The sequence below is a fragment of the Sturnus vulgaris genome, chromosome 2 (assembly GCF_052056855.1).
Source record: "Sturnus vulgaris isolate bStuVul1 chromosome 2, bStuVul1.hap1, whole genome shotgun sequence".
NCBI classification, from domain to species: domain Eukaryota; kingdom Metazoa; phylum Chordata; class Aves; order Passeriformes; family Sturnidae; genus Sturnus; species Sturnus vulgaris.
The window spans coordinates 102,358,398-102,384,330 of NC_142244.1; the positions used below are offsets into that span (position 1 = coordinate 102,358,398).

At 42.6% G+C, this 25,933-nt stretch overlaps 1 protein-coding gene across 2 annotated transcripts; it reads right to left on the reverse strand.

Moving 5' to 3' along the window:
- Window positions 1–989: 989 nt before the first annotated feature.
- ACE2 (angiotensin converting enzyme 2) lies at window positions 990–25,920 on the reverse strand. Of its 2 annotated transcripts, XM_088160687.1 has the most exons (19): window positions 25,717–25,920; window positions 22,573–22,731; window positions 20,581–20,674; window positions 19,831–19,974; window positions 18,359–18,471; window positions 17,719–17,827; window positions 16,910–17,007; window positions 15,242–15,411; window positions 14,086–14,312; window positions 13,144–13,288; window positions 11,499–11,597; window positions 10,744–10,866; window positions 10,237–10,409; window positions 9,301–9,359; window positions 4,748–4,848; window positions 3,683–3,799; window positions 2,252–2,446; window positions 1,534–1,654; window positions 990–1,171 (listed from the first exon to the last, which is right to left on the reverse strand). In XM_088160687.1, exons 1-18 carry the CDS (start codon window positions 25,903–25,905, stop codon window positions 1,537–1,539), a joined length of 2,433 nt encoding a protein of 810 aa, XP_088016813.1. In that variant the 5' UTR covers window positions 25,906–25,920; the 3' UTR covers window positions 990–1,171; window positions 1,534–1,536. The 2 variants fall into 2 exon arrangements, with proteins under 2 accessions (XP_088016813.1, XP_014731370.2); XM_014875884.2 differs by having other exon boundaries at window positions 990–1,654.
- Window positions 25,921–25,933: the final 13 nt, after the last annotated feature.

Below are 25,933 nucleotides of genomic sequence, written 5' to 3' on the forward strand. Positions count from 1 at the left end.
TATTTATCCTAAAAGTTCAGCTCAAGTACTAAGGTTTGGGGCTTATATGGCAATGGAATATGTGGTATAGATAATCAACTTTAAAAATGCATTTTCATTCTTTTGCATTATTGTCTAGTTTGCAGTTAATTAGTGTTGTCTGCATACCATTTTGAACTGCTTCATTTAAGATTCTTCTCTTAAATAGGAAATTAATGTGAAGCATTATAACAGTGTTGTGAACCTGTGGAGCCCAGATGTACTTTTCAGATATATGTTTGGCTGCTTTCTGCAGATTGTGATCATTTTGGAGACCCTTGATTTTAAGAATCCATGCATTTTCTGAGTATTTTTCCTGCAGGATCATGCTTGCTGCTGGCTCTTTGTCACAGTCTAGGACTGAGTATCAGAAAACCTCGTGCTTTTCAGTGACAGAGTGTGTACAGAAAAAAAACACACTGGAATGGTTGCAGCTACTGTGGGGAACCATGACTCAGAATCATAGAAAATCTGGCTGAGAGGTCCTCTGGAGGTCATCTTGCCAAACTTCTCAGTCAGAGTGTAATTCTCCCCACTGCTCCATCATCCATACCTTTGTCTGCCTGATCTCTGAACACTTCCAAAGGTGGAGATCCCACAGCCTCTCCAGGAGTATGGAACAGGCAACCTGGTCCAGTCGATCTATCAAGGTCCTGATCTATCCTCCATGTGAACAGATTTTGTTTTTCAGGTGAAACCAGAATTTCCCAAACCTCAATCTACTTCCCTTGTGTGTAATAGCACAATTGTATTTGTTGTATGCATCATTTGTAATACTCTATTTGTAACAATATAGGCAATGGCCAAGATATAGGGAAAAATAACCAAAACCACTTTGATCATTTAGTATTATGGAAGTTTCCATTTTTAATGTCAACATAAAATAATTTATTTATTTGTTTTTAGGAAACATGGGCTGGTTTTCTCTACAATACTTATGAAGCAAACAGTTAGAAAAATAAGTTATGTTAGAATTTTCTAATAAACTTCCAGTGCTTGTTAGTCTTCATCCAGTATCCATTTTATATTGATACAGATTTCTTGAAAGTGCAAAAATTGCAGCTATATCAAATTGAGTTCTTTGTCACTAAGGTTCTTCTGATAGTCAAGGGTTTTTCATCACTGTCTTTAGAAACACTTTTGAGGTCTCCATCTGGAAAGATCAAGATGTTCTTCAGGAATATATCAGTTATTTTTGTGTATCTTGGTCTGTATACAACTGTATACTTCCAAGCCTTTGTATCTCATTACACAGGAAACAGAAGTTGGATGCAGCACACATATGAAAAGCAGCACAAATGGTGTGTAATGTTATGCACATAATTATACAAAAGCCATGCATGTTTTCTAGTTACCACACAGACAGCAGATTTCGTTGCTTTGGCCATGAACCAGTAGATTAATGGTCAACCAGAAGACATTGTTTGATAACATCCATAGTGTTTCTCTCCTTTATGAGGCACTATTGTTAAAAGTGAAATGAAAAAAAGCCAGAAGCCCTTCGTGTACCCACACCTTTTAAAATGATGTTTGTGTCTCTTCAGCTGGCTCAAAGCCCAGGTTGCTTCTTCCCTCTTCAGCATAAGGGTTCACTTCATTATTTGATCCTGTTTCACCTCTGCTTTCTCTTGCTCTCCTGTAAAAAAATTCATTTCATATTAGAAGGTCCCAGTTCTGTTCATGTCTTTCTGGATCCCCCAGAATCCCTGACTGTAAATAATACTGTGTTTAACTGGAAATATTTATATAAAAGAAATGGAGTTATGTTTAAGAAGTACTGTAGCAAATCTGCTATGTTCTTAGAAACCCCGTTAGTGGAGGGGCACCCAACCAAGCTATACTTGTTAATGCAGTAATATTTAAGGAAAACTGTACAGCCTACAATCAGATTACAGAAAACTGCAGGCAGGTGCTGAGGAATGTGGGGAACTCTGCTGTTGGAGAAGGCACCCTGTTCCCAGCAGGACATCCCTCCTCCTGCAGCTCCCTGTGGCCAAAGCGCTGATTAAACTGGTGGTGATGGGGAAATTGCATTAGGCTGCCACAGCTGTCATGTACTGAGAGACAGTGAGATGAATCTTTAGCTATCACTGTTGATGGGAAAGGGATAAAAGGCTTTTATTCCTTAACTTGCGTCAGGTAAACTGAAGCCTAATTTGTAAAAATCCTGATGATTCAATTATCGGGACATCTTCCAGTAGTCGTGATCATAGTATCAAAAAATATTACTCACTTTTTGCGATCTCTTTGCCCAGTGATGATCAAGGCAATAACTCCAATGACAACCAGACTAATGACCACCCCAAACACAATTAACCAGATGGTTACTGGTGGTTCATAAGGTGCAGCCAGGGTTGGAAGTATTCCCACAAACTCCAGCGTATTATCATCCAGTCTGAAAGCATCATTGATTCGTCCTCGAGAACTCCTGCCATCGAATGCAAATTCAAAGAGTTTCACATGTTTATTGGAAGGAAAGGAACCGTTTTCAGCTGTTATATAAATCTCTAGCATGCCAAGCTTCCTCTGAGCTGCTCAGTTGAAAAGGCTGCAGAGGAGGTACTGCTAAACCCATATTCCTTCTGGCATGTAAGTGACAACCACAGGAACTTAAATGTTTAACCTACTGCAGCTTAAGTGACATGTCCAGACACTTTATGGACTCTTAAACTCAGTCTTAACATTTACCAAATGAACCTTCTGATCTCCTTCTCTCTTTGTATTTTGCCCTTCATTCTCTTTACCATTTCTTGTCTATTGAAAAGTTTCTTAGTTATGCCACATAAAACCACAGCTTTGACATCTCACCTGTTTCCAGCCTACAATCTTAAACAATTTTGATTGGTATGTTTCTCACTGCCCTGGAAACCCTTTCCCTGGTGTATCATCTGTGCCTTATGTTTTCCTTAAACTTCCACATCTGCTATTGAGTGCTAACCCTTTCAGAGCCATATTCTTCTCCCTTAGTTCACCAGTTTATCTCACTGCTTCTTCAACCCCATCTCATGTTGATGCTGCTTTTAGATTTGTGCTCTCTTCATTTCCCACTTCACATTACCCATGATCTTCTGCAGAGTTGCAGTTTTACTTACTTTTATAGCAATGACTTACAGTGGTGTCACACCATGCTATAAAAGAGCTGTTCATTGACCTGCAAGAGGGAACTACCTTCTGCTCTGACCTCTTCTATATAGTCAAATACATCTGGCTGTCTTTCTAGTACACCATTATTCTGGAGTCCTTGTTAATAATAATTCTTTCACTGACTTTTCAAAAATGAGAGGAAGAAGATATGTGTGCATGCACACATCATTACTGTATTCTGTATTTCAGGATATAAAATAGTTCCTGTTAAGGTTTGAGCAATTAGATCTACTGGCAAGGTATGATGCAATGAGATGTGTTTTGGCAATTTTACAAGCCCTCTGAAGCTTTTTACTTTGGCTCTTTTCCAAGATACCATTGGATAGATGGACTGTTTTCTTTCTGTCATAATAGTTTTAATCCTAGTAACTCTCATCCCACTATTTCCATTTCAAATGCAGAACTTATTTCTTGTCACTGCTTCTGCCTCAGCTGCCTTAAGCACTGCTTTCCCTTCCAGCCTTTCATCTGGTTGGATGGTTGTTTTTGGTTTTTTTTTCCCCAGAGAGCAAAATCTCACCTGATGGCTTCTTCCACATCAGCTTTGGGCACAGTATCAGTGATATTACCCGGCATGGTGACAGTAATGTAGAAGGAGATCCTTTGTGTCTCTTCCCCAACATGAATGTCTGCAACTCTGAAGGAGAAAGAGAAGAAAAATGTTATTTTCATTGTTGAGATGACATTAGCTTTGAATTCGGGCAAGTGAACAGTTGTGTTTGATTTGCATTGCAGGGATTTAATTTACACTGGGGGAATGCTTCCTAGTGAAATCAGCTGGGAAGTGAAATCAATTTTCCTGCCAGAATTCCTTTTTCTATGTGCTAATTTGTAAATTGAGCTGGAGAGAGTCTCCCTCATACCTATACCATTGGTGTAATTTTCCACAGCACATAATCACTTGCATAACAGAGAGTGTTTGGAGTTGGTCTCATGAATGAGGTGATATATGAAGTACAGAGTGGAAAAAAATAGCTTCCTTCCTTATTAGATTCTAGATATTACATAATTGATGTTCTATAAAGTAATATCTAATAGATTGGGTAGATAGTTTCAGAACATTATTGAAGATACCTAATCAAAAGGGTTGTTTTTCTTACCAAAATCGCTTTCAGGTGAAAGATTTTATGCTTGTAACTGAACCTACATAAGATTAGTAAGTCTGTACCAGATTATAGTGCTTTATAGTCAATATGTTTGTCTTTCCTTGGCCCTAAACCTCTTGGATATTAAGTATGATACACATACATTGCTAGAAATGTTTATTTCTAATCAGTGTACCTTCCCTGATATTCCTATGTATATGTTGGGCACAAATTGTCAAGGTTCATCTCCATCACTGATAAGCTGTGGGTGACAAAGCCTTCTTACCTAACTTTAGCACATTATTCCTAAACTTCAGGCTCTTGAGGGGAAAGATATCATACACCCAAGATGGCATCATGCCTTTTACAAACAGCTGATGGTTGACATTTTTTCTGTAACCTTACATTTGACAGAAGGCACAATTAATCCCACCAATTCATGCCATTAGCCAAGCAGAAGCAATGCAGGCATAGTTGGCACAATTATGCAAGCCACTTACTGGAAGTCAACTTCTTGTTTCTTCTCTTTTGCAAAGTATTTTCTCATGGCATAGGCGATGGATGACTTGAACAGGAAGAGCTCGCTGTCATCCCATTCATACTGCAGAAACAGCACAAGAGAAACTCCTCAGATGGCAAGAAATCAGAGACATTAAGAAATGCTTCTCAAAAGGAATAGCAACTGTAATGCTTGGCATGCACTTTACTATTATTAATTTGTGCCATGATAGTACATCAGAAACCAACCCAAACCCTTTAGATCTGTTAATCTGGGCACTGTGCAGGAGAATAAGGAGGCATCCCTGCTGCCAGACATCATGCTGTCCCTCTGCAATCTCTGGCACCTTTATATGGGACTGCTGAAGATGCTGCAGTCCCAGCACACCTCCCTGCCTTACAGGGAGAAAAGGCATCAGCAAGGCTATTCCTACTAAATATTGTGCATTCTCTTTGAAGTTTATAGATTTCATTATCTAGATCTTGTTTTAATCACATAAATTTATTTGCAGACCTGTTCTATTAAGGAGGGGAATCTTTGTGGTAAAGTTGTTTTGTGAAGGTGGCTAATTTATTTGCTTGATGAGCTGGGATTTTTGTTCAGGGTCTGTTTTCATAAAAAACTCTTTGCATCAACACTTCTGCAGCAAGCATATATTTGGGTTTTTTCCCTGGAGAATAAATAGGTGATATAAAAAAAAAAAAAATGCATTGCCTGTGTGCAGGCTTCTCCTGGCCTGCCTTATGAGTCCAAAGTTATTTGCAGTGGAAGACAAAAATAGCTTCTCTGGGGCAGGAAGCAAGAGCTGTACAGGGGGCAAAAAACACCACAGGAGGTGATAAAGCAGCCTGGTCTGTTGGTGAAATAGCATGTGTGCATGAAGGGAAAATCTCCAGCTGGACTCTGTGACAATATCTTTTTATTCCCCTCAGGCATAGATCTGATTGTGTTTATGGTACCTGGGCAGGAAGGCCTATAAATGCTGTTAGTGATAGAGAGTCAGCTCCTGACTTTGTTGAGTATTATTCAGGAAGGAGTGGTAGAAGGCAGCTCTGTTTTAACAAGCTTCATAAAACCCAGCTTCAGTTTTGAAATGTGTCCAGCTCCCGCCACCGATGTAAAATGAGAGAAATGTATTAATACCTATGAGGAAGGTAGGGATAGGCAGGGATAAACTCTTTAGCTGGGTCTGTTGCAATGGGACAAGGAGTAATGCTTTTAGACTAAAAGACAGTTGATTTAGATTAGTTACTAGGAAGAAATTCTTTACTTTGAAGGTGCTGAGGCATTGGAACAGGTTGCCCAGAGAGGTGGTGGATACTGAGTTTCTGGAAACATTCCAGACCAGGCTGGGTGAGGCTTACAGCAACTTGATCTAGCTGAAGGGATCCCTGCTCATTGCAGCAGAGTTGGGATAACTGATCTTTAAAGGTCCCTCACAACCTAAAGAGCCCTGAGTCAATTAATAAAGGGGAGGAAAGGGCAGAAAGAACCCACTGTAATCAGCCCATTCAGAACAGGTCCCAGGAAAGGCACAGGTACCCAAAGCCACGGCAATCAGAGCAGTCCCCGGCGCATTTGGAGGGCAGGAGCTGTGCCAGCCCTGGCTGTTCCCACCAGGAAAGGCTGAGGCTGAGTGCCCTTTGCGAGGAAAATGCCCCCAGCTTTCTGCTGCTTGCACAGCCCTGCACTGAAGCACCTCTTCTTGTTACTGCTGCTGCCTCCGGCAGCTGGCACTGTTCACCATCACAGCTAAGAGGCTATTGTTGAGGTTTCTCAATTTTCTATTTATACTCAACATCTTTAGGCTTGTTGTGCTGCTTTATTATTTTTTTTTTTAACCAGGATCTAGTTGAGCTTGATTCCTTTACTGATGCTTTCTACTCTTAGCATGTTAACTTTTTAATCAATTATTCATTTTTCTAGCTTATTTTTTGTCTTTTTCAGTCGAATGTATTTTAATTGCCACTGTGCCTCTCAATTGCCTTTATAAATACTACTACTGGCTTCATGGATGGGAAGTAGCTGGCTGGCTTCTGATCTGTGTTTGAGGCATGACTACCCCACAAGGCTTCCCCAGGCATCTCAGGCTCCCACCTTACACTGAGTGTTACAGAAGCTTTCAGAGAGAAATTAATTCTGCCAAGCACCTCTACTCTGTTACAGTGTGTTCACTCCAAGATCCCATATATGATTTGAAAGACAACGTAAGTGTGGCCTCTGATTCAAAAAGGATTTTTCATTGTAAAATACATGTAAATGCCTGCAGGCTGACAGCTCTCGGTTCCCTAACGCTGTCTCGTGTGACAACCCTTTACAATGTGACCACACAAATGGCATTGACCTGGTAGAGAATTCTGAATTAAAGTTTGGAGAGGGGTCCAGTTTTCAAGTGGCACTCAGGGGCTGGCGCTCCTGGAACCATTTATTTAAAATGTGACAGACCCCAAGAGATTCAGTGGGTGTCTTGTAGCACTTTCCCTTGCGTGGGCACTTTCATAAAGCCCCAGCTGAAGCAAAGCTGGAGATGTTTCAGCCTCATCAGCTGCACTGGTGATCCAGCGATGCTGCCACTGCAGCTCTAATCTCATCAGCCTGAAAACAATTAGCAAGGTAATTGCGGCAGTGCACGCTCTGCTACAGCTGGCGTGGAGCCCATCCGAGAGTCTGGATGCTTAATTTGCCAGAACTTGGGGCTATTGAACCGTCCCTGCTGGTAAGAGGCAGGGCTGGGAGCCTGCGAGAGCTGCAGCTGTGCCCCCAGCACAGCTGTACCTGAGCCCAAGAGCTGGAACCTTTCCCTGCCTGCTCCCTCCAGAGATAACCAGCACTAGGGCAAAACTGTTTGCTGGCATAGTCAGAGTGCTTTGTGCTGTTAGGTCAGTACAAAGCAACTCAAAATACACCTTAAACAAACAACACCACGGGGCCCACAGCTTCTGTGCACTGAGTCTTGCAAAGCACCCAAAACACATTGCTCTGTGTAGCTGGGATGAGATTCCCCCTGCCTTTTCTCTATTCCAGTTCATGCATGTACCATCACCTGCTGCTGCCATACCAGCATTCAGCCATGTCCCTGACGGCTCAGCAAAAGGGAAATTTGTGGGGAGGCAGAAAGCAACCAAATAGAAAAGGTTTCTTGCAAGGTGGTGATGTGAACTGGTTTTGAGAGGGAAATGTAGGGCTTGCTCTTCAGAGCTTAGGAACCTACTGTCCATACAATAATTCAAATTAAGTAATCCATATGAGATTGTTTTACAGCTGCTCAATTGCACAACAAAAGACAATGATGGCTAAAGGCAAGCATAAAAATGATATTAAGCTAAACATTAACCATAATGACTAATAAACGTCTTGTAATATGGAACCTTTTTATGCTGTTGATATCAGTCTTGAATTGTATCTAACTCGACTAGGCAGTCTAGGAAGCAATAAAATTCAGTGGGGCTTGCATGTGAGAGAGTGATAGAAGCAAGAGCATCAATTCATATGAAAAATGAGCCTGTGGTTTGTGTCCTTGCTAGTGCTATAGGCTCTAACATGCAAGTCTAAATGACCTGCCTGATGACATACTTGGAAAATTACTAATGTCCTGCAAGGTGAAAATGGCTATTAACAGAAATGAAGTGTCTGCACTTAAACCTTCTACACTGCCTCCATGAGATTCGCATAAAGAGGAAGAGTTAGAATAAGGAGTGAATTTTCAGCCTGGGTTAAGCAGATGGGCTAAGCCAATGCTCTGTTTAAAATCGTAAAAGCCATCTTCAGCTTTGATGAGATTTTTTTCATTGCTGTAATACATTTTATTGGACCAGCTGGTATAATTGGGGAAAGCAGACAAGCTCTTGGGAATGAAAGCCCTTCTCCTCATCTGAAACAGAAGCAGCTGCACTGCTCTGTCCCCCGCAATCTCAATAACAAAGCTGTCTCTGCATCAGGGGTGGAGGGCAGGGAGGCAGCTGAATATATCAGGGCCTAGAAATACTACTGTAAACAGCCAAACAAAAATCTACAGAGAAATGCTAACAGATGTGTTTCAGATTGAAATCAAGAGCATTTAAGGACAGAGAGTGGGACCCACCAGCCTGCTTTTAAATGTGAAGTTAGCTGCTCTAATAACTTCTGAAGGCAGCCACCATAGCCATGACAATGGCAATTAGAAGAAATTAAGAAGAAGTTTTAAATGGACACTTCTGCAAATCTGGGGAAAATAAAGCCATTTTCATGTACACAGGTTCCTCTGTGTTAGTCCTCCAGGCCTGTTCTGGAGAAGGGGAAAAATCATGATTGGTATCTCTACAGAATAACTCATCTAGCTGAGATGCCTTTTCTAAAATGGGGGGGAATCACTGGAGAAGTTCCTCCACTCATTCTAGAAGGAGCCTTAACCACAAACTCAGGCAACATATCTTATATGTGATAACCCTTCACCTGAGCTGATGCCACCCTTCAGACACAAAGATCAGCCATACCCTGACTCATTTTTTGAGCCATTATCACAACACCTCTGCTGCCCAAGCAATAAGAAGGGTGCCCCAGGACAAACACACTCACCGCCTGTTCCCCCAGAGCTGTCTTCAGGCTGATACGCACTTTGATGGCATCGCTATAATCTGGTTTTAAAAGAAAAAAGGGCCATGTTAGAGCTGCAGCAACAAAAAGTCTACTCCTGGGAAATGCTGAGGTGGCTAAAGTTTCCTTACAGGTTCCCTTGCTCCCCTTGGAGACCTTGGTGGGACTGATTCTGTTTCCCTTCAATCACCTCTACTGCAAACACACTCATCTGAGCTGTCAGTTCCCAAGTCTGGTTTTGTTGCAGGGAGAAGGAAAATTCCACTCTCTCACCACTGGGAATGAGCAGCTTAGATGCAGATCCTGGTGCCTGGTTATGTGAATCCCACTATCAGAGACTGGCACAGGACTGTAAGAGTTTAAGTGCTCTCCAGTACCAGCAATGATTACCCAAATATAACCTGGCTGGTTCATCACTCAGTGTCACAATAAGCTGAAAAATGCATTTTCCCCACAGTGTCCTCCTTTTCCTTCCCCTGAGCTCTTTGACTAACACATGTCAGCAAAAACCATAGCAGTAATTTTTTGCACTAGTTTTCCCCTACACCTGGCTCCCAGCTCTGCAATACAGGCACACTGCTCTCAGGAAAGAGCCACACAAGATCAAGCTTCTGAATGCTTTTTCCTTCTGTTGAGCCATCCCATACTCTTGAGTGATGCCATTATGAAAAAAAAGACATCTCCCTCTCTGAGAACCAGGTAGGGCTCTCACAAATACCCTGCTGACTTCTCCAACTCTAGCCATGAGGAAACCACTCTGTTTTCCTGTGAATAAAATTTACAGCTCAGTGTTTATTTCCCACAACCCTGCTCCTCTAGGGCAAATAGCCTCCAACAGTTACAACAGAGAGGGACTTTGCTAACCAAGGGCTGTGAAGAATAACCAGTGTCCTTAAACCACCCACAAGTCATACGTACATGGAGACCAGTCTGTTCTCCAGCCAATGAATCTGCCAGAATTGTTTTTCTTCAGCCACTCATATAAAGGTTCAAAGTAGTGGAGCAAGGGAGCTGCATTCATGTATTTTTCTCCTGTTACATTTTCCAATGCTTGAGTCCAGGGCTTGGATCTCCCTAATGCCAGCAAATTACTATATATGTGAAGCAAGAAGTAATATGTTATTGCATGTTCCATCTAGACAAGAAAAACACCCTGTGATCAATATAAAAGTGTTCTTCTTTGCTTCTGAATTCACTCCTTTCTCCCATTATTCCTATTAATAAAAATATTTTATTCCCACAAACAAGTAATTAAATCTTTGATGCTTACAACTTAAGTGTACATAAATTCAGTCAACTTGTCAAAATGAATTGATCAGGTATAGGCTATATTTCCAAGCTAGGTTTATTCTTGATGCAACCTCATTTACTCCAAAAACTTTGTTATACTCTGATTTATTATATGTGAGAAATTTTCTTCATTACCTGAGTTTCTCCCCAGCTGCAGTGGAGTTGGTAATGTCACATTTGTGAAGAGGGCCAGTGTGCTTAGCTTCCTTGCACAGTGCCTCCTGAAACTGGAACTGATAGATGGTGCGGGTGTAATACCTAAAGGAAGGGCAAGGAAAAGAGAGGCACAGGTTTTATTAGTTGTCTGTCAAGGAAACCTGCAAGCCTTTGGAAAGCTCTGCTACATCAGCTGTCACTCTTGCTTGGGAGACTGCACTGCAGGGAGAGAGGCCAGCTGATATTTATAGGCTAAGCTAACTCAAATTTAGCAAAATGCCAAGATCAAATGGCCTAGAAGAGCCCCAAATCTGTTTGTTGCCACATAAATCAGGAGAGTGAAGTTTTTAAGGTCCAGCTCTCTGCTCTAAGCCCTCTAAAACGAGGTGGCCAGGACACAGCAGACATCCAGGGCAACATGTTCATGGCCCAAGTGACAGGGGGCACAGTGATTCCCCAGGAGGCAAACACCTCATAAAGAAGTGCTCCTGCTGGTTTGATGGCAGCAGGAAACTCCTCTGTTCAGCAAGAAGGTCAGCAGCCTCCTCAGTGCTCAGAGATTATTATGGAACAACCCCTGATGTGCAGAGAAACATTCCCATTGAAATCAGCAACCTTCAGTCTCGGCTTTAAACAAAGTAACATTGGGTCCTGAGAATCTCCAGCAGATATTTTAGGTAGCTGGGGCTTGTTCAGTAGACAAAGCCTAAGTAATGAATTAAACACTGCACTACCTTATGAAGGAGTAATCATTGGCCACATGAAACAGTGAGGCAGGGTCGCAGTAGGTTTCATCATGAGGGACTGGTTCCACAACACCAACTATGGCTCTCCTGGAGATGAAGGAAAAACACAGGGTTTCTGTCTATAGACAATAAACAAAGGTAATCTGACTCAGCTCTTCTTCTCTTTTGTCTGATACATATGAACACCTCTCACTTGCAAAGAGAATAATTCCATACAGCTCCCAGTAACCCCAAGTGAGTTCTGCTCCAGCTGGAGACCACAGAGAGGAAGCTGTTTGGAAACTCACAGTGCAAGGAAGGGACTTGTATGATAGCAGGCTTGGGATTGATTAGTGGTATGAAATAATCTGAAGACATGAGCTTCACACAACCACCTCATGCCCTGGGCCATCCCAATTTTAGAGACCTGCATTTTGTCCCAGGCAAGGGTATGCAGAGACTGGGCAACCCAAAAGGTTGATTGCCTCCTGTGCCACTAGGCTGGAGATGAGCTTTCTCTTTATTTTCCTCTCCTGAGACTCTGTTTCCTGAAAAGTACTATAGAAATAAACCCATGCCTTGAGTTCTGAAAATGGTAATAAGGTTCCACAGAAATATTTTTCATAAACGTGTATTTCAAGCAGAAAGCTGGGCAGTGCCACTGCAACAGATGTGATAAGCTTCCCTGAACAATTTGTCATTTTCTATTTCTCTGACATCTCTGCTACTTTTGAACACATTGAAGCTGATTGATTTTTACAGTGGGTCAGGAGGCTTGCATATATCAAGTTTTATTATAGATTCTGTTTGCTGATGGAGGCTTACTGTTCATGTTCATGTTAGAGTTCAGGCTCCATTTTTAGTGTGGGGCTTGTTTGGTTTCTTTGCATTTTTCTGCCCTCATATTAAAACCAACCTGGGAAATTACAAACTCCAGTCTGAATCATACTTATTTTTAATCTTGTGCTCAAAATAGATTGATTGATGGGCATGATCTGAAAAGGCACCTCTGGCTGTTACTTCCAAGGGAACTGTATTTTCTTTACCAAGAAAGGTATCTCAGTACAAGAAAGGAAAGATTCAGTCTAAAATCTTTCAGACAATTTGCCTCCAAAAGCACTATATGGTGGAGAGGAAGCACAAAGCAGAGAAATGTGCTCAGATATTTGAGTGGATTGAGATCTGCATGCTTCTCTGGCTGGCAAGTACAATGAACTTCACTTTCCACTTGTCCTTAAGGATGTGGGGAGGAAACCAGAGCACATGACAAATGAGAATTAGAGAAGGACTGTACTTTAGCTGGGAAGATGTCTTGAGGAATGAGTCAGGGGACAGCAGTGTTGATCTGTTACAGGCCATGCAAAGGCCATGGGCTGTGTTTTTCAGGAAGCTGACATTAGAAACAGGGATAAAGTATTTTGAGAGGGTGGGTAAACTGCTAGGAGCTGTACAAAGTTAATGGGGACACATGGTTATTAGATATTGTCTGCACCACAGTTGGGTATTTCTATCTGGCACTCTACTGGAATTCACACAAACACCCAGAGACACAGATTCTGCCCCATGGGGGCACAAACACCTCAATATGTTGAGTAACTAGGGTTGAGTTTGCAGGTTCATATGAAAAAGATCCCCCTTTGTTTCTCAAACTTACTTCATCTCCCACCACCGTTTGGTCCATTCCTGCTTTGTAATCTCACCCCTAAACACCATCCACCTCCACTTCTCCAGCATGTAAGTAAAAGGCATTGTTCCAACAATCGTTAGTGCTTGTTTGAGCAGAAAGTTGATTTCAGTTTCTGAAGAGAGAAGCAGTTAAGGTAATGGTTATGGTAGCAATGAGTATCTGATCAGATGGCTAAAGTTGTTTCCCTTTACAGCTAATGCTTACATCTTGTTTGAATTACAGATTTTTACTAAAGAAAAAGAGGAAGGAAGAATATTACTGAAAAAAACATTAGATGAGATCATTTAGGAATTATACAGTCTCTTTCCTTCCCTCAAACTCTTAAATAACCTAGTCCTTTGACATTTACATTTAGTTACCCATCACTGATAACCTTTCCAGTCTCCAAGGAATTTTGAGCTGAAGACATCTCAAAATGTATAAAATGTGCATCTTCATCCATCTAAGGCAGTACTCAGAAGCCAGATGAACTGTATTATAATGAGGGCCTATCTATGTTGTCACCCAATATTCATTTCAGTGGGAGATGTAAATCTCAAGGTTTCAGTTTCATTTGAACTAATAAATACATATCTTGATAGAGATACGTATGGATTCACGCAACAGAGATTGAAAAGAGTTTTGGAGACTCATCTAGATGAACTATGAAGAATTAAGGATGAGCTGTTCAGTACTGAAAGTAGTGAAAAGCTAGCTATTTCTTTTTAAATTATGTAACAGCATTGTAAAGCAGTGATCCTTGCTTCACAATGTGATTTGGGGAAAAAACAGTGTTTCTGGTAAATTAGAGGAGTAAGACTATCACAAGCCTGTCAGTTGATTGCTGAGTTTGCAGGCACAATCTTCTGCTACAAAACAAGGCCAGCAAGTGCTTTCACATAAATACATAACATTTACGCATTTATGTACCTTCATCATCTTGGAAGGTTGGCTCTAGGAGATCCAGAGATTTCAGGTGCTGAGGAGTGGCTGCAGAAAGGGACATAATTTCACCCACAGCTTCGTGGAAGCCCTCGTTGGCGCCGCTCCTCAGCAGGTAGGGCTGCTCCGCGTACGCCATGTCGTACTCGATGTGGCCCATCTCGTGGTGGGCAGTCAGGAAGTCATCCATGGTCACCTTGGTGCACATCTTGATCCTACACACCAGAATAAAGGGTCTGTGCTTAGAGAGAGAGTGGCCCAGAGAAAGGCTGGGCCCTGTTTGCCACAGCCGTGGGGCAAAGCCTCTCCAGAGCTTCCAAATGCCTCTTGCCCCTTGCAGAACCCATCCTGGTATGCAGTGCAGATCCTCCTGCTACAGCAAGACTTCATGGGGAACTCAGCAAAACACCTTCAGCCACCTTGAAATTGTCCAAGGAGTAAGAGAAAACTGCTGTTTTGTGAGAACAGCTGTTCCCTAAAACCTGGCAATAAACTCACTGTATGTGTGGGAGTGAGTAACCACCACCAATCCTAGTAAGACTGTGATGTATAAAACCCTGTGTGCTGGTGAATCCTGCTACTTCATCCTCGTGTAGGTACCATTTACTAAAGGAATGTCTCCCAAATAGGGTTTCTTTTCCCCTTCCCCAGATTGCTGAGGTGGGACATTGATGTGTTTTCACTAAGGCTCTGCTGTGCATCAGCTTCTTTCCCTGGGCAACTATGGGGACTGCAAGAGGGGTCAGAATTTCTGCAAGAAGTATTCATGGTGTGGGAACTTGCTGTCCCACTCCTTTCCCAAATATGGAAGAGACTGATGGATTTTCATGAAACTGGATAACTCTGCTAAAGATAGACAGTGGATTCTCAGGAGATTTTCCCTTGCTACCCAGGGGCCCACTGCCATTGTTGCAAAATGTGCAGTTGTCCACAAAGCTCACTTGCTTTTCTGCTTGATCCTTAAGCCCTAGAACATAGTCATTATTTCTCTAATTCAGAAAAATATTAGTCAATTCTCAGCTAAAATTTGAGAGTAGATCTACCAGTAAATTTGAATAAATCTTAAGACAGCGTGGTGCACCTTTAGTGAAAATACAATTGTTCTAGGAGGTGGCACAAAAAGGGGTCATAGCAATTTCAGTACCTGTAATCGTTTTTGCCCAGGTCCCATGCTGTAGGATGGCAGACAACCTTCCTGTTGTCAGTCGGCTCTACGAGCATGGAGTTTTTCCAGAAGCCGTCAGTCATGTTAAAAAGGCCAATGGAAATAAAGAAGGCCTCAGCAGATCGGAATATTTTAATTGCATCCCATTGCTGAAAGAGACAATGCCACCATTAACCTCTGCTTCTGCATGCAGCCTGTTCCCAATGCCCTCCTTAATGCAGGGCACCCGACTTTGTGTTTCTTCCCCAGGAGCTTCACACCTGCACCTGGCCTATTGAGAGCAAGTCAGTAGTGCCTGCCTTTGGCACTTCTGTGAATTCTGATGGGAACTAGAATTAAGTGTTCTCCCTGCAAACAAAATAGGTTTCTCCACTCAGAGTTTCAGCAGATAGCACCTGACCCAGACCAGAGGAGCTCTCAGTAAAAGATAAGGTAAGATAAAATGTGCATTCCTGACAGCAGTATGTCAGATCTGTGATCTGACCCTTCAGTCACTTCAGTCAACCTGGAGACAGCACATTTGAGGAAGTGGAGCTACATTCCCAGCAGATGAGCATGAGAGATTTCAGCCATAACCATAAAACCTGGCAAATGTATCTATGGGAGTTGCTTATCAGATTAAAATTGCATGGTTATGTTCAGGATAATTTTGCCATTCAGCAGTTTTATTATTCTACCCATCAGGAGCTCTGCATTTACTGGACTGAGCTCTCACAGAGATCTGGGTGGCAAACAGCTCATGTGGATAAAAATCCCAAATGGAGCACACCCACCAACAAGGATGAGCCCATCCATTGCTCAAAGGCTCTGTAAATAATGCTTCCCTTCCTGCAGTGGTACTTCAATAGACACAAATTTATGACTACAAGGGGGTCAGAAGTGTAAAACAGAGGTGAGATTAATTCAGACTTGTGCAAACTGCTAATGAATCAAATTCAACTATTCCTTCCCTTACCAGCATTACATTTTCATGGAGTTCTGCCTACGAGAGGAGAGTTTTCAGGTGAATAATTGCATTTCAGAAATCAAATTCCATCTATAACCCTTCAGTTTAAAAAAAGAGTAAGGCTTTGGCAAGACTACAGGGAATTATCTTCACCCATGTTCTTGGTCTGGTAAAGGTGCTATCACAGCTGTTAGCTCCACAGATCTCAAACACAGACCTTAGGGTGCTATGCAGTTATCAAAAGATAACAGGCAGCATTGCAGTTTTCCTAGCTGCATCCAAATAAACAAGACTGACAAAAATAAAACAAACTGCGATATACAAACTATTTGATTATGGTAATGGCTGGCAAAGGTCATATTTGATACCAGCCCACTCCAGGAGTCCTGAAATATTTATAAGTACAAAATATATCTCTTAATGGATAAGTGTCTCTGAGGAAAATAGACTTTGAGACAAGATTAAGGGGGTCAAAGAGGGTGGAGGAAAACAGAGAACAACGAAGGGCATAGGTACAGTGAAAAATGCATAAGCACTTAAAGGTGAAAAGCAAAAAAAGGATGCAAAAAGCAACACTTTGTTGGCAGTTTGTCTGCCTGAGGGCAGCCATGGATTTCTAGAGACCAGCTGATATGTGGTGCACGATTTTTATACCTTCTAGATTTGTTACATAATGCATATTGCATAAAGGCATGTCTTACCTTTTCAATCATTGCAGAAGTTACATCAATGTTTGGTTTGTCTGGATAGGGAACAGTCAAAGCATACAGATTTGTCCAGAATCTACCCCACATATCACCTTCATAAAAAAAGAGATACAAACAAATACTTTAAATTATTTATTATGTATTGTTCAAAGGTGCCAGACAGGCCTATAAACTGTGCAGTGTCAAAAATAGGGACTCCTATTCATCTAACCAGGCCTGATCCAGATGTGGAGGGGAACAGTTCTGGAAAATCATGCATAGGTCAAATTCAGGTCAAGGATCCTTTTATTACCCAATATCAGCAATTCTTGGATAATATAGTTTCAAGACTGATCACAAAAGGTGTATGAAAACTGAACATCCTTTTTGTTAGTCCACATGATTATTGTGCCATGTTCAGGTAGTCAACAGTTATGGCAGCTTAATGCTGTATGATTTGAAAGCCAAGTCATGAAATGTGGGATCTTAGAATAAAATTTGAAAGGAAAAACAAATCTCTCTGAAATTCTCATTTCTAAGGAAGACAAGTGCTGCAGAGGGGAGGGAAATGTCCTAGCCAAGTGCTAGAGCTTTGTGCTATGTGAGGTTTGGCAAGGATGAGAACACCTGCCTTCCCTTCTGCCACTGCTGCTAAGCACTTGTGTCATCTCTGCTAGGAGTTTATCCATTTCACCTCTACCCTTCTCTTATCTGTAACCTTTTTGTTAATATCCTGATTGAACAGTCAGATTACTCTGCACCCATGTGCCTTGAAGGTGACTGTCCTGTGTATAAAGTCTTGCAGGACATGGATGTTGACATACCCAGGAGGTGAGCAGGGAGCCCTCCTGTGGAGCTGATCAGCTCGGGGCCGTAGTGCTGCCCCAGCCTGTATCTCACGTAGGCATGCAGCTGCTCGTACAGAGGCTTTATCTGGAGGCAGAGGACGAGAAGGAAACAATTTTTTTATTATTTTTTTTTTCACTTTGCTCTATTCTGCCCATTACTCCTAAACAGAGAGCCTCGGAGCTCTCTCTGACAAAAACCTCCTGGCAGGTAAGTGCACCCCAGACCTGCAGCTGAGCTTTGCCCCCTGTTCAGGGCTCAGGCACTGAGTCCAGATTCCAGCCACAGAAGTCCTGCTCAGGTATGAGGGAGGGAGCATTGCTAAATTTAGAGGTGGAGTAACAAGGATGCCATCTACCCCACGGACCCTGTCTGGAGGAGAGACATGGACCTGCAGAGCTCCCTCTTTTCCCAGCATTGGGGACCAAGCTGGTCCTTGAATGGCTACAGAGGTAGAAATGTCATGTGTGTCTCCTCACATCTGTTTCTGTTAAACCCACACAGATTAAGATCAGCCAGTTTAAAGTAGGTTTCATCTGCATTCATAGCATCAGCACATGAGCCCACCATTTCCAAACACAACCCTGCAACCCAGGTGAAACCTTTTCCTGTCTCTACCTGCTCAAATGTCTTCTCCACATCTTCAATCAACTGGTCACGGCTGTACTTGTACTCCTCTGGAGACTCTGCTTCATAATTTGCTCTCCAGTAGTCTCCATAGTCAGAATAACCTGTAAAGCATGGATGCATCACGTGAGGACACCACCTATGGCACTGCTTAGGTCTGCAGGAGACATGCAGCTCCCATGCAGACCTGCAGCCTTCCCCCAAAGCAAAGCACCCATGCAGACCTGCAGCCTTCCCCCAAAGCAAAGCAGCAAAATGCAGGATAGTTTGGGTTTAGCAGAGAGGAAAAAGCCTCCCTGAGGGTCTGTCTCATGAACATGAAGGTATGGGAGATTTCCAAGAAATTCAGAAATTGATATCATGGTTATCTATTAATTAGGGCCATTCTCTCTGGAGGCAGAGGTCAAAGGAAATCAGGAATCCTGACTGGAGCTCCTGTGGCTATGAGGGACAGCAGCCTCTGCTCAGGGTGGATCCTGAGGGGTTCTCACAGAAGGCATAAACTGATGAACATTGAATATATGCCCCCTCTTCCAGAAACTAAACCACCAGGACACCTGCAGACACCAGAAGTGAAATTCAGCTCCCAGTTCCACTAAGTCTTCCAGTCCACTGAGCTCCATCAAGCCTGGAGTAAAAATAGCTCCCAGCTCAAGTCTCTTCCTTAGTGGTACAGAGGAAGGCTGTAATGACCATTTCTTAATGTTTGGCTTTTTTCCCTGTCTTACTATTTGGGCCGTATTTTCTTGTCCAGCTCCAGCTTGATAGTTTTTGCAAAACAAGGAGGATGGGAAGGCAGGTGATGCAGCTGCACTCTGGCCAAGAGATAGATGATGTAGCAGCTTCAGAAGCTAACTTAGAAGACCCCAAAAGAAAATTAGAAGGCAGCTGCTACACTGCCTTGAAAAGACAGTTCCATAAGACTTGTGTTGAGATCTCAGACTGGAAGCACACTTCTCTTAGTACAAAATCCTTTCTGAACACCCAGCTGCACCTGCTGTCCCAGGCCTACCAAATCTGATCATTCCAGTAGGGAAAAATGCTTACAAATGTGCCAGTGATTGTGGCTGCTGCAAGAAGGTCGAGGCCCATAGGAAAGAGATGTCACCAAAACTCAGCAACACTCAGAAGCTGTTTAAATGGAGTGTGCTTGGCCATAAATCACAAATGGTGCAGTTCTGGGTGGTATGTAATGAGGGGCACTGATGCCTTTGGGAAAAGTGCCAACAATAAGGTGCCTCTTGTTCCAGTCTGGGAAGAAACCTCTGAAGTGGTCAATGGCAGTTGTCTGCATTGCCTCTTACCTTGAGACATGCGCACCAAGAGTAAATTATGTGCAAATTATGCACGTGTTTTGAATTCCTGGGAAAATTGTGTAAGGCTGCAGTATGTTTATAGTTTCTGGAAGCCAGAAGGGGGAAAAAAAAAAGAAAGAAAGAAAAATAAAACAAAAAGTGACTTACCATTAAGCCTTGCAACCTCATTTTCAAGTTCAACATACTCTTCATATAATGGTCTCATCATCCTGCCAACATCAGCTCTCCAGCCTTCCCAGGCCCACAGTCTCTCATAATAATCAGTGCTGTCAGCCATAATAGCATCCAGACCTGTCAGAACAAAAAAGTAGGTAGTAGGCTTTGAAAAAGTTGAATTTTTCTTTCACAGCAGGCAAACAAACCAAAGTGAAAGAAATTCATGAACAGAGAAAAAAACACTTTGTATTTGATATACTGAAATATCTCATTATTTCATTGCATCCTTTCCTAATTTAAGGTTTTCCCCTTGTCTTTAAGAAGCATGGAGCACATCATGAGTCTCTTAAATGCTCTCTCCACATTAACTTCCCTTAAGTTGGTAGAATTCTCAGGACTCAACACAACATTGAGTCCATCACAACTGATGGCAGGGAATAAAAAATAGATTTTCTGAGAGACAGGCAAACCCCAGGTGACAGGCAGGCTGCCACAGAAGCTGAGCAGCCCTCCCCAATTTTTTTTTTGCTACAAAGAGGAGACAGTATGTCTCGTGGGCAGAAGGTCTAATGGAGATCCCTGAACTGCAAGATGCAATTAAATTATGACTAAGCTTTAGATAGCAGGAAATATCTGTTGAAATTACAGCCTGTTCTTTTGCAGTCAGGAGCCACCCTTTGGCTTTCTCTGTTTGCACCCTCAGGGTGAAGAACACAGAAGGGGCAGTGGCTGGTGTCATACCTGGCTCCAGCACCAAACACTCAGATGGATTGTTGATTTTACAGACGGTCCCAGTGCTGTAGATGGTACTCATTGTATTTAGCACAGTGCCCAGCTGCAAGTTAGATGCAAGATAGCCTGTTAGAAATCCACTCTGTGCAAAATAACAGCCAAATATAATAATTCCTTAAGAGCTAGAATCAACACTTCACCCACCAGCTTAATATTTAAGCATATGTTTGAGCTCAGGAGAGATTAATGAAAGAATTTGCCTAAATTCATTACTGAACTAGACCTAGCTGGAAAAGACAGATAATCTCCCAAATATATGACATAACCTAGAGGTTCTTAATACCCAGTCATACAGAGCTCTGGATTCAATGAGAACTGACTATCACGAGAGAGCTGTCAATACACAGCAGCAATAAAAAAATAAAGTTTATCAATGTGCTTCCATAAGCATGAACTCACATAAACTTTGCAGGGAGGTTGTGGCTTTGAGTGACAGCAAAAAGGGCCCCTTTGGCAGGTGCTGCCAGCCTGACTGCTGCCTGTGGATGTTCACATCACACTGATTGCATGGATCTGCTTGGACTCCTCACAGAGAAGCTGTGGCTCATGTCTTGGGCCAGCTGAAGGCCAAAATGCACCAGAAATCATTCTGATCTATCTCAGAACCTATGCTACATAGCTTTGTTCTAAATATTTTTTAATGTTTTCACATCTTCATGCCTCAAGGAAAACATGTACCACTTTTAGCTTTCTCTTTAGCACTATGCAATTTCTCACTTAGAGCTTTAAATCAGAACTCTGACGAGCTGTCAGTGGGAGGGGTAGTTAATGAGTACCTCTACCTCTGTCAGCATTAAAATAAATCAGTGCCTGGGCAAATTTTTGCGTTAGTGACGAATACTTAGATATTCTTATGGAACTGCATAAAAAAGTCACTTTTCAAACATGAATCAACAACTTCAGCCCCAAAGGCCATTATCTAGGAAATTCTAAGTGTCTAAACAGGGAGGGTACTGAAGAACATTCCTCCTCAACAGGGAAACATTACCATTGGTGCGCTGTTGTGATCCAAAATGAATACGCTTGTATGAACTGCCAGCATTCCCACCAACACAATCTGTTGTTCAGAAATGTATCTTATTTGGATCAAACAAGAGATCCAGCCAATCTGCTGCTTCCCTTGCATGGTTATTAGCACTGCTATTAGCAGAAAAATCTCAGGATTGTTCTGTAATTAGGACTGTAGGATCCTGGACTGCAGGTTCCCATGACTCAATGTTATGTTTCAATTTGATCTTCAGCAAAGGGAAAGTAATTTAATTCTCAAGTGTTTAGCTATGAATCCCTTTTGAGTCTGGATAGCTGCTCACTCCAATTCCACTTATAGTCATTATCCATATACCTGTCTCTTAGGTGAACTTCTCAGTGCAAATGTCAAATCTCATTATGATTCCTGATAAATCTTGCTGGCCTTCAGCAGCTTTCTGTGGAACCTTCCCCATTTTCAGGCATCCCAGAGTGCCCAATGCAATGAAATCTTCTTTCTTTTTCACAGTGTGGTTATGTACCATGTTCAGAGGAAGAAAGACTTCCTCCATCTCCACCTTTTTGACTCATTGAATGGCCTTTTACCCATCTCTTTCTGCTCATTGCCCTACATCTGGACTTCACCAAGCACTTATCTTATGTCTTTTTATGTCACTTATGTCTTTTCTCGGTTTTATGGCTAATCCAGCTATAAGTGCAAGGACGGTTCTGAGGCGTGTTTGAAATTTATTCCATGGCAAAACTGCTGACAGAAATAGCAACCAGCTTCCTAGGCCAGACTACCCCACAGTCCTGTATTTCTGTGAACACCTAGAACAGGTACACTTCTCTACCATACGCTGCATCATCCCAAAACAAGCAGGGTGGTGACAGCACCATGCCCTGCCTTGAGGGTGTTGTGGGAGGCAGCTGAACTCACCCACCAAAAATGATGAACTACATTCAACAACTTACTCTGTTATATTTTTCTGGTGACAGCACAGATGATCCTCTTTCCTGGAGAGTCTGGATCTGGAGCTTGATGAGGTCATCTGTGATGCTGTCTGCTGGGAAGCTGCTGGCATTCCTGGAGGCCTCCTCGTAAAACGCCGACCACCTGGCGCCAGCCTCGCTCTGCAAGGGGTTCACACAGCCCTGAATTAATCCCTCCAAAGGACTGGAGTGGCCTGATGCACCCAGTGGACAAAAATACACTCCTAGGAAGAAACTCATTTGTGAAGAGCACCCATGGATTGCAGGCTGAGCACTTGCACTGCACGGTGAAATGGCTAGAGAGCTTTTTAGCTTTGTTTTATTCACACATCTAGATATCCATCTTTCTTTGGGAATAGAAAAAGCATGACTGTCCTGCTTGTTATAATTGATCCAGCATCACTTTGCTATGTCTTCTGCTACTCTAAATCATGTTTTCTTCCCTTAGTGCTTTTCTTCATCCACCTGTGAAGAAATAAGCCAGGGCACAAAGAGATCTGTGACCCAGATGTCAATCCCCATTTCTGCTGCAGTAACAGGAACACTCACCAGGCAAGATAGTGATAGTGAATCTGTTTTAAAGGCAAATATCACTTTCTTCTGAAATGCTGACAAATAAAAGATTATACTTTTAAAAAGATTATACAAAGGAGGCTCTAAACAGGTGCCCAAATTTGGTGTGCAAAATCTCACCATTTTGCATGAGATTGCTTTTCACACTTCTGCAACTACAGACCACAATATGTGAAATAAAATCCCAAATTTCAGTGCACAAAGTTGTGTGCATTAGAACACAATTTGGAGTTGAGACTGTCTTATTCACCTTTTTCTAATGTGTTTTTACACAGTTTAACAGATCAGCACCAATTCCAAATGGCAACAAGAACAGTACTAATTAGCCTGGGTCTTTGGGAGAGTTTATTAAATTGTACTTATGCCAGAGCTTCCTGGCTTGTGGATAGGGCAGCTGTAACAGGCATCTCTCCCTGCTGAGGTGTCATATTGTGCCTGAGGAGCTCTTCCAGGCACCTTTCAGCCGTGTGCAGACACACCAGTAAGACCAACACTTTCTGCAGGGCTGTTCAGCCCCACATGTGACAGGGGTACAGCTCCCAGTGCTCCAGGCTGCAGCAGAGAGGGGTGGTGGCAGATGTAAACCTGTAGTAATCCCATCCCCACATCTCCTCCATCCTAGCTGCAGGAGGGCAGCCATCACTGGGAGGCTTCCCAAACTCTCCCCTTCATGGGAGCAAATAGTCCTGACACTCCTCAGCAGCTGGCAGAGCTCAGTGGGCAGGAGCTTGATAAGCACCCAGAGGAAGAGCATCACTGTGCCAATGTGTTCCTGAGCTCCTTGTCCTGAGCAGAACACAGAGGTGCCTCAGGAGTGGCAGGGCAGAAGAGGGGGCTCGTTGGCTACAAAAGCCAGGGGAAAGCAGTTATCTTGCTGTCTGATATTTCCAGAATTAGAGGAATTGCTTGACAAGTCAGAGAAATAGTCATAGGGTTTGTGACACAATTTACAAGAAAAATGGATGTGAAGGAGCCCGAAGGGATAGCATTCATTAACTATCCTCCAGCAGAACAGGAGGAGGGGAATCAGTGGGTTTATTACCAGCACTGCTGAAGAGATCAAGAGAGAGAAAAAGTTCCCTCTGAACACTACACTAATTGGTTTTTATTGCTGGTATCTCCTCACGTATTTTATTATCATCTCATTAATGCTGAAAATACTATATAGGGCTTTCATTTTATGTGTTTGGAAACATTACAGTTTAAGTATCTGGTGCCTCGGAAAAAATTCCAGATTGACAATGATTAGTCACTAGGATTTCTTCCAGCAACCAGTTTCCTTGCTTTAATTAAGAAATATGATAATTAAAACATGTTTTAATTAAGTTATATGTCCACAAAGTGAAAGACCAGCCATTAGGCAAAATTAGATGTAGGATATTCAGCTTCATTTTTATGCTCTGAATTGTTTTCTCTAAGGCTAGAGTTAACTTTAAAAAAGATGCCGCTTCAAAACAAAGTAAAATTCAAGGGGGTTTTGCTCATTTTGAAAGGCTTTGAGCTTACAAGATACTGATCTGAGGCATGGCAATATCAGTAACCAGCCAGACTATAGCTGCCTGCTCTTGACAAGTTCTTGCCTAGAGACCTCCAGGGCTGGGGCAGACAGAGGCTGGTGTTGAGAAGCAAGAACTGTGCTGGAAGACAGCATAAGTAAAAATGTTTTGATTCCTCCTTCAGATAGAAATGGACTTTCAAACCAACAAACAAGACCAGTGTAATAGAAACTCCACTGCTGGCATTTGCTAGTCTGTGATCTCACTTAATTTTTCCTGGTCTAACACCTCCAGGCAGTCTACCAACAGCCCTGACTATGAGAAGAGTGATGGGGACGGGGAAAGTTCCACCACTGGGTAACTGGTGTGGGCCACTATATAAATCCATCAGCAAACATTTAACAGAATGCCTGCATCCAGAAAATATTTGCATATTCACCGAGAAGTAAAACAACTGCCTTGTAAAGCCCAGTGTTTGTCTGGTCTTAGGGAAAGTGGGAGACCTGAACTCATGTGGGTACAAGATTCAAATCCTCTTTTCCTTGCACCACAGACAGCACCTACCCCAGGCCCTTGGAGAGGATCTTCACCCTCAGGATATGCCCTCTCCAAGAGGAAAGGGAAATGCTTTTCTCTTGGAAAGGGAAACCCCACAGAGAAGCACTACACCAGGAGGCACTGGTGGTGTTGGACCCAGCAGAAGAAAGCATCTCTCTCCATCCAACACAGATTTTGAGGATGAACAAGGCTCCCTTGCCTTTTCCCCCCACTCACTGGAGTGACCTGAAGTGATGGCTAGGAACAGTCTAGCTTCTGGACAGCCCTGTGCAGTGCAGGTAGTCCAGGCACGAACCCAAGGCTGTAGAGGCTGGCAGTGGCCCAGGCACATCCAATGAGCATTGCTACATTAAAGCAAGCTTCTCTATCCTCCCCAGAACGAAGCAGAGCTACCAGAGAAGTAACACTCCAATTTCAGCAAAGCTTGGTGGAATCAAAACAAACCAGAAAGTGTCAGATTCCTAAGACAACAGTAAAACCCACAGGATGGAGCACTTACCATTTTATTGGCATTCTCCTCAGTGATGTTGGTGTTGTAGTTCCATGAGGCAATGGAGTTCTCATAGCTGATATCTTCTGCCCTCCTGTTAAACTCTTCTAAAAAAATTTGGGCTTCTCGTGTGACATCCTGAGAGGTCACAACAGCAGTCAGGTGGCAGAGAAGCCAGAAGTGGACCAACATATTCATGTTCAGGATGAAAACCTCTCAACGAAGT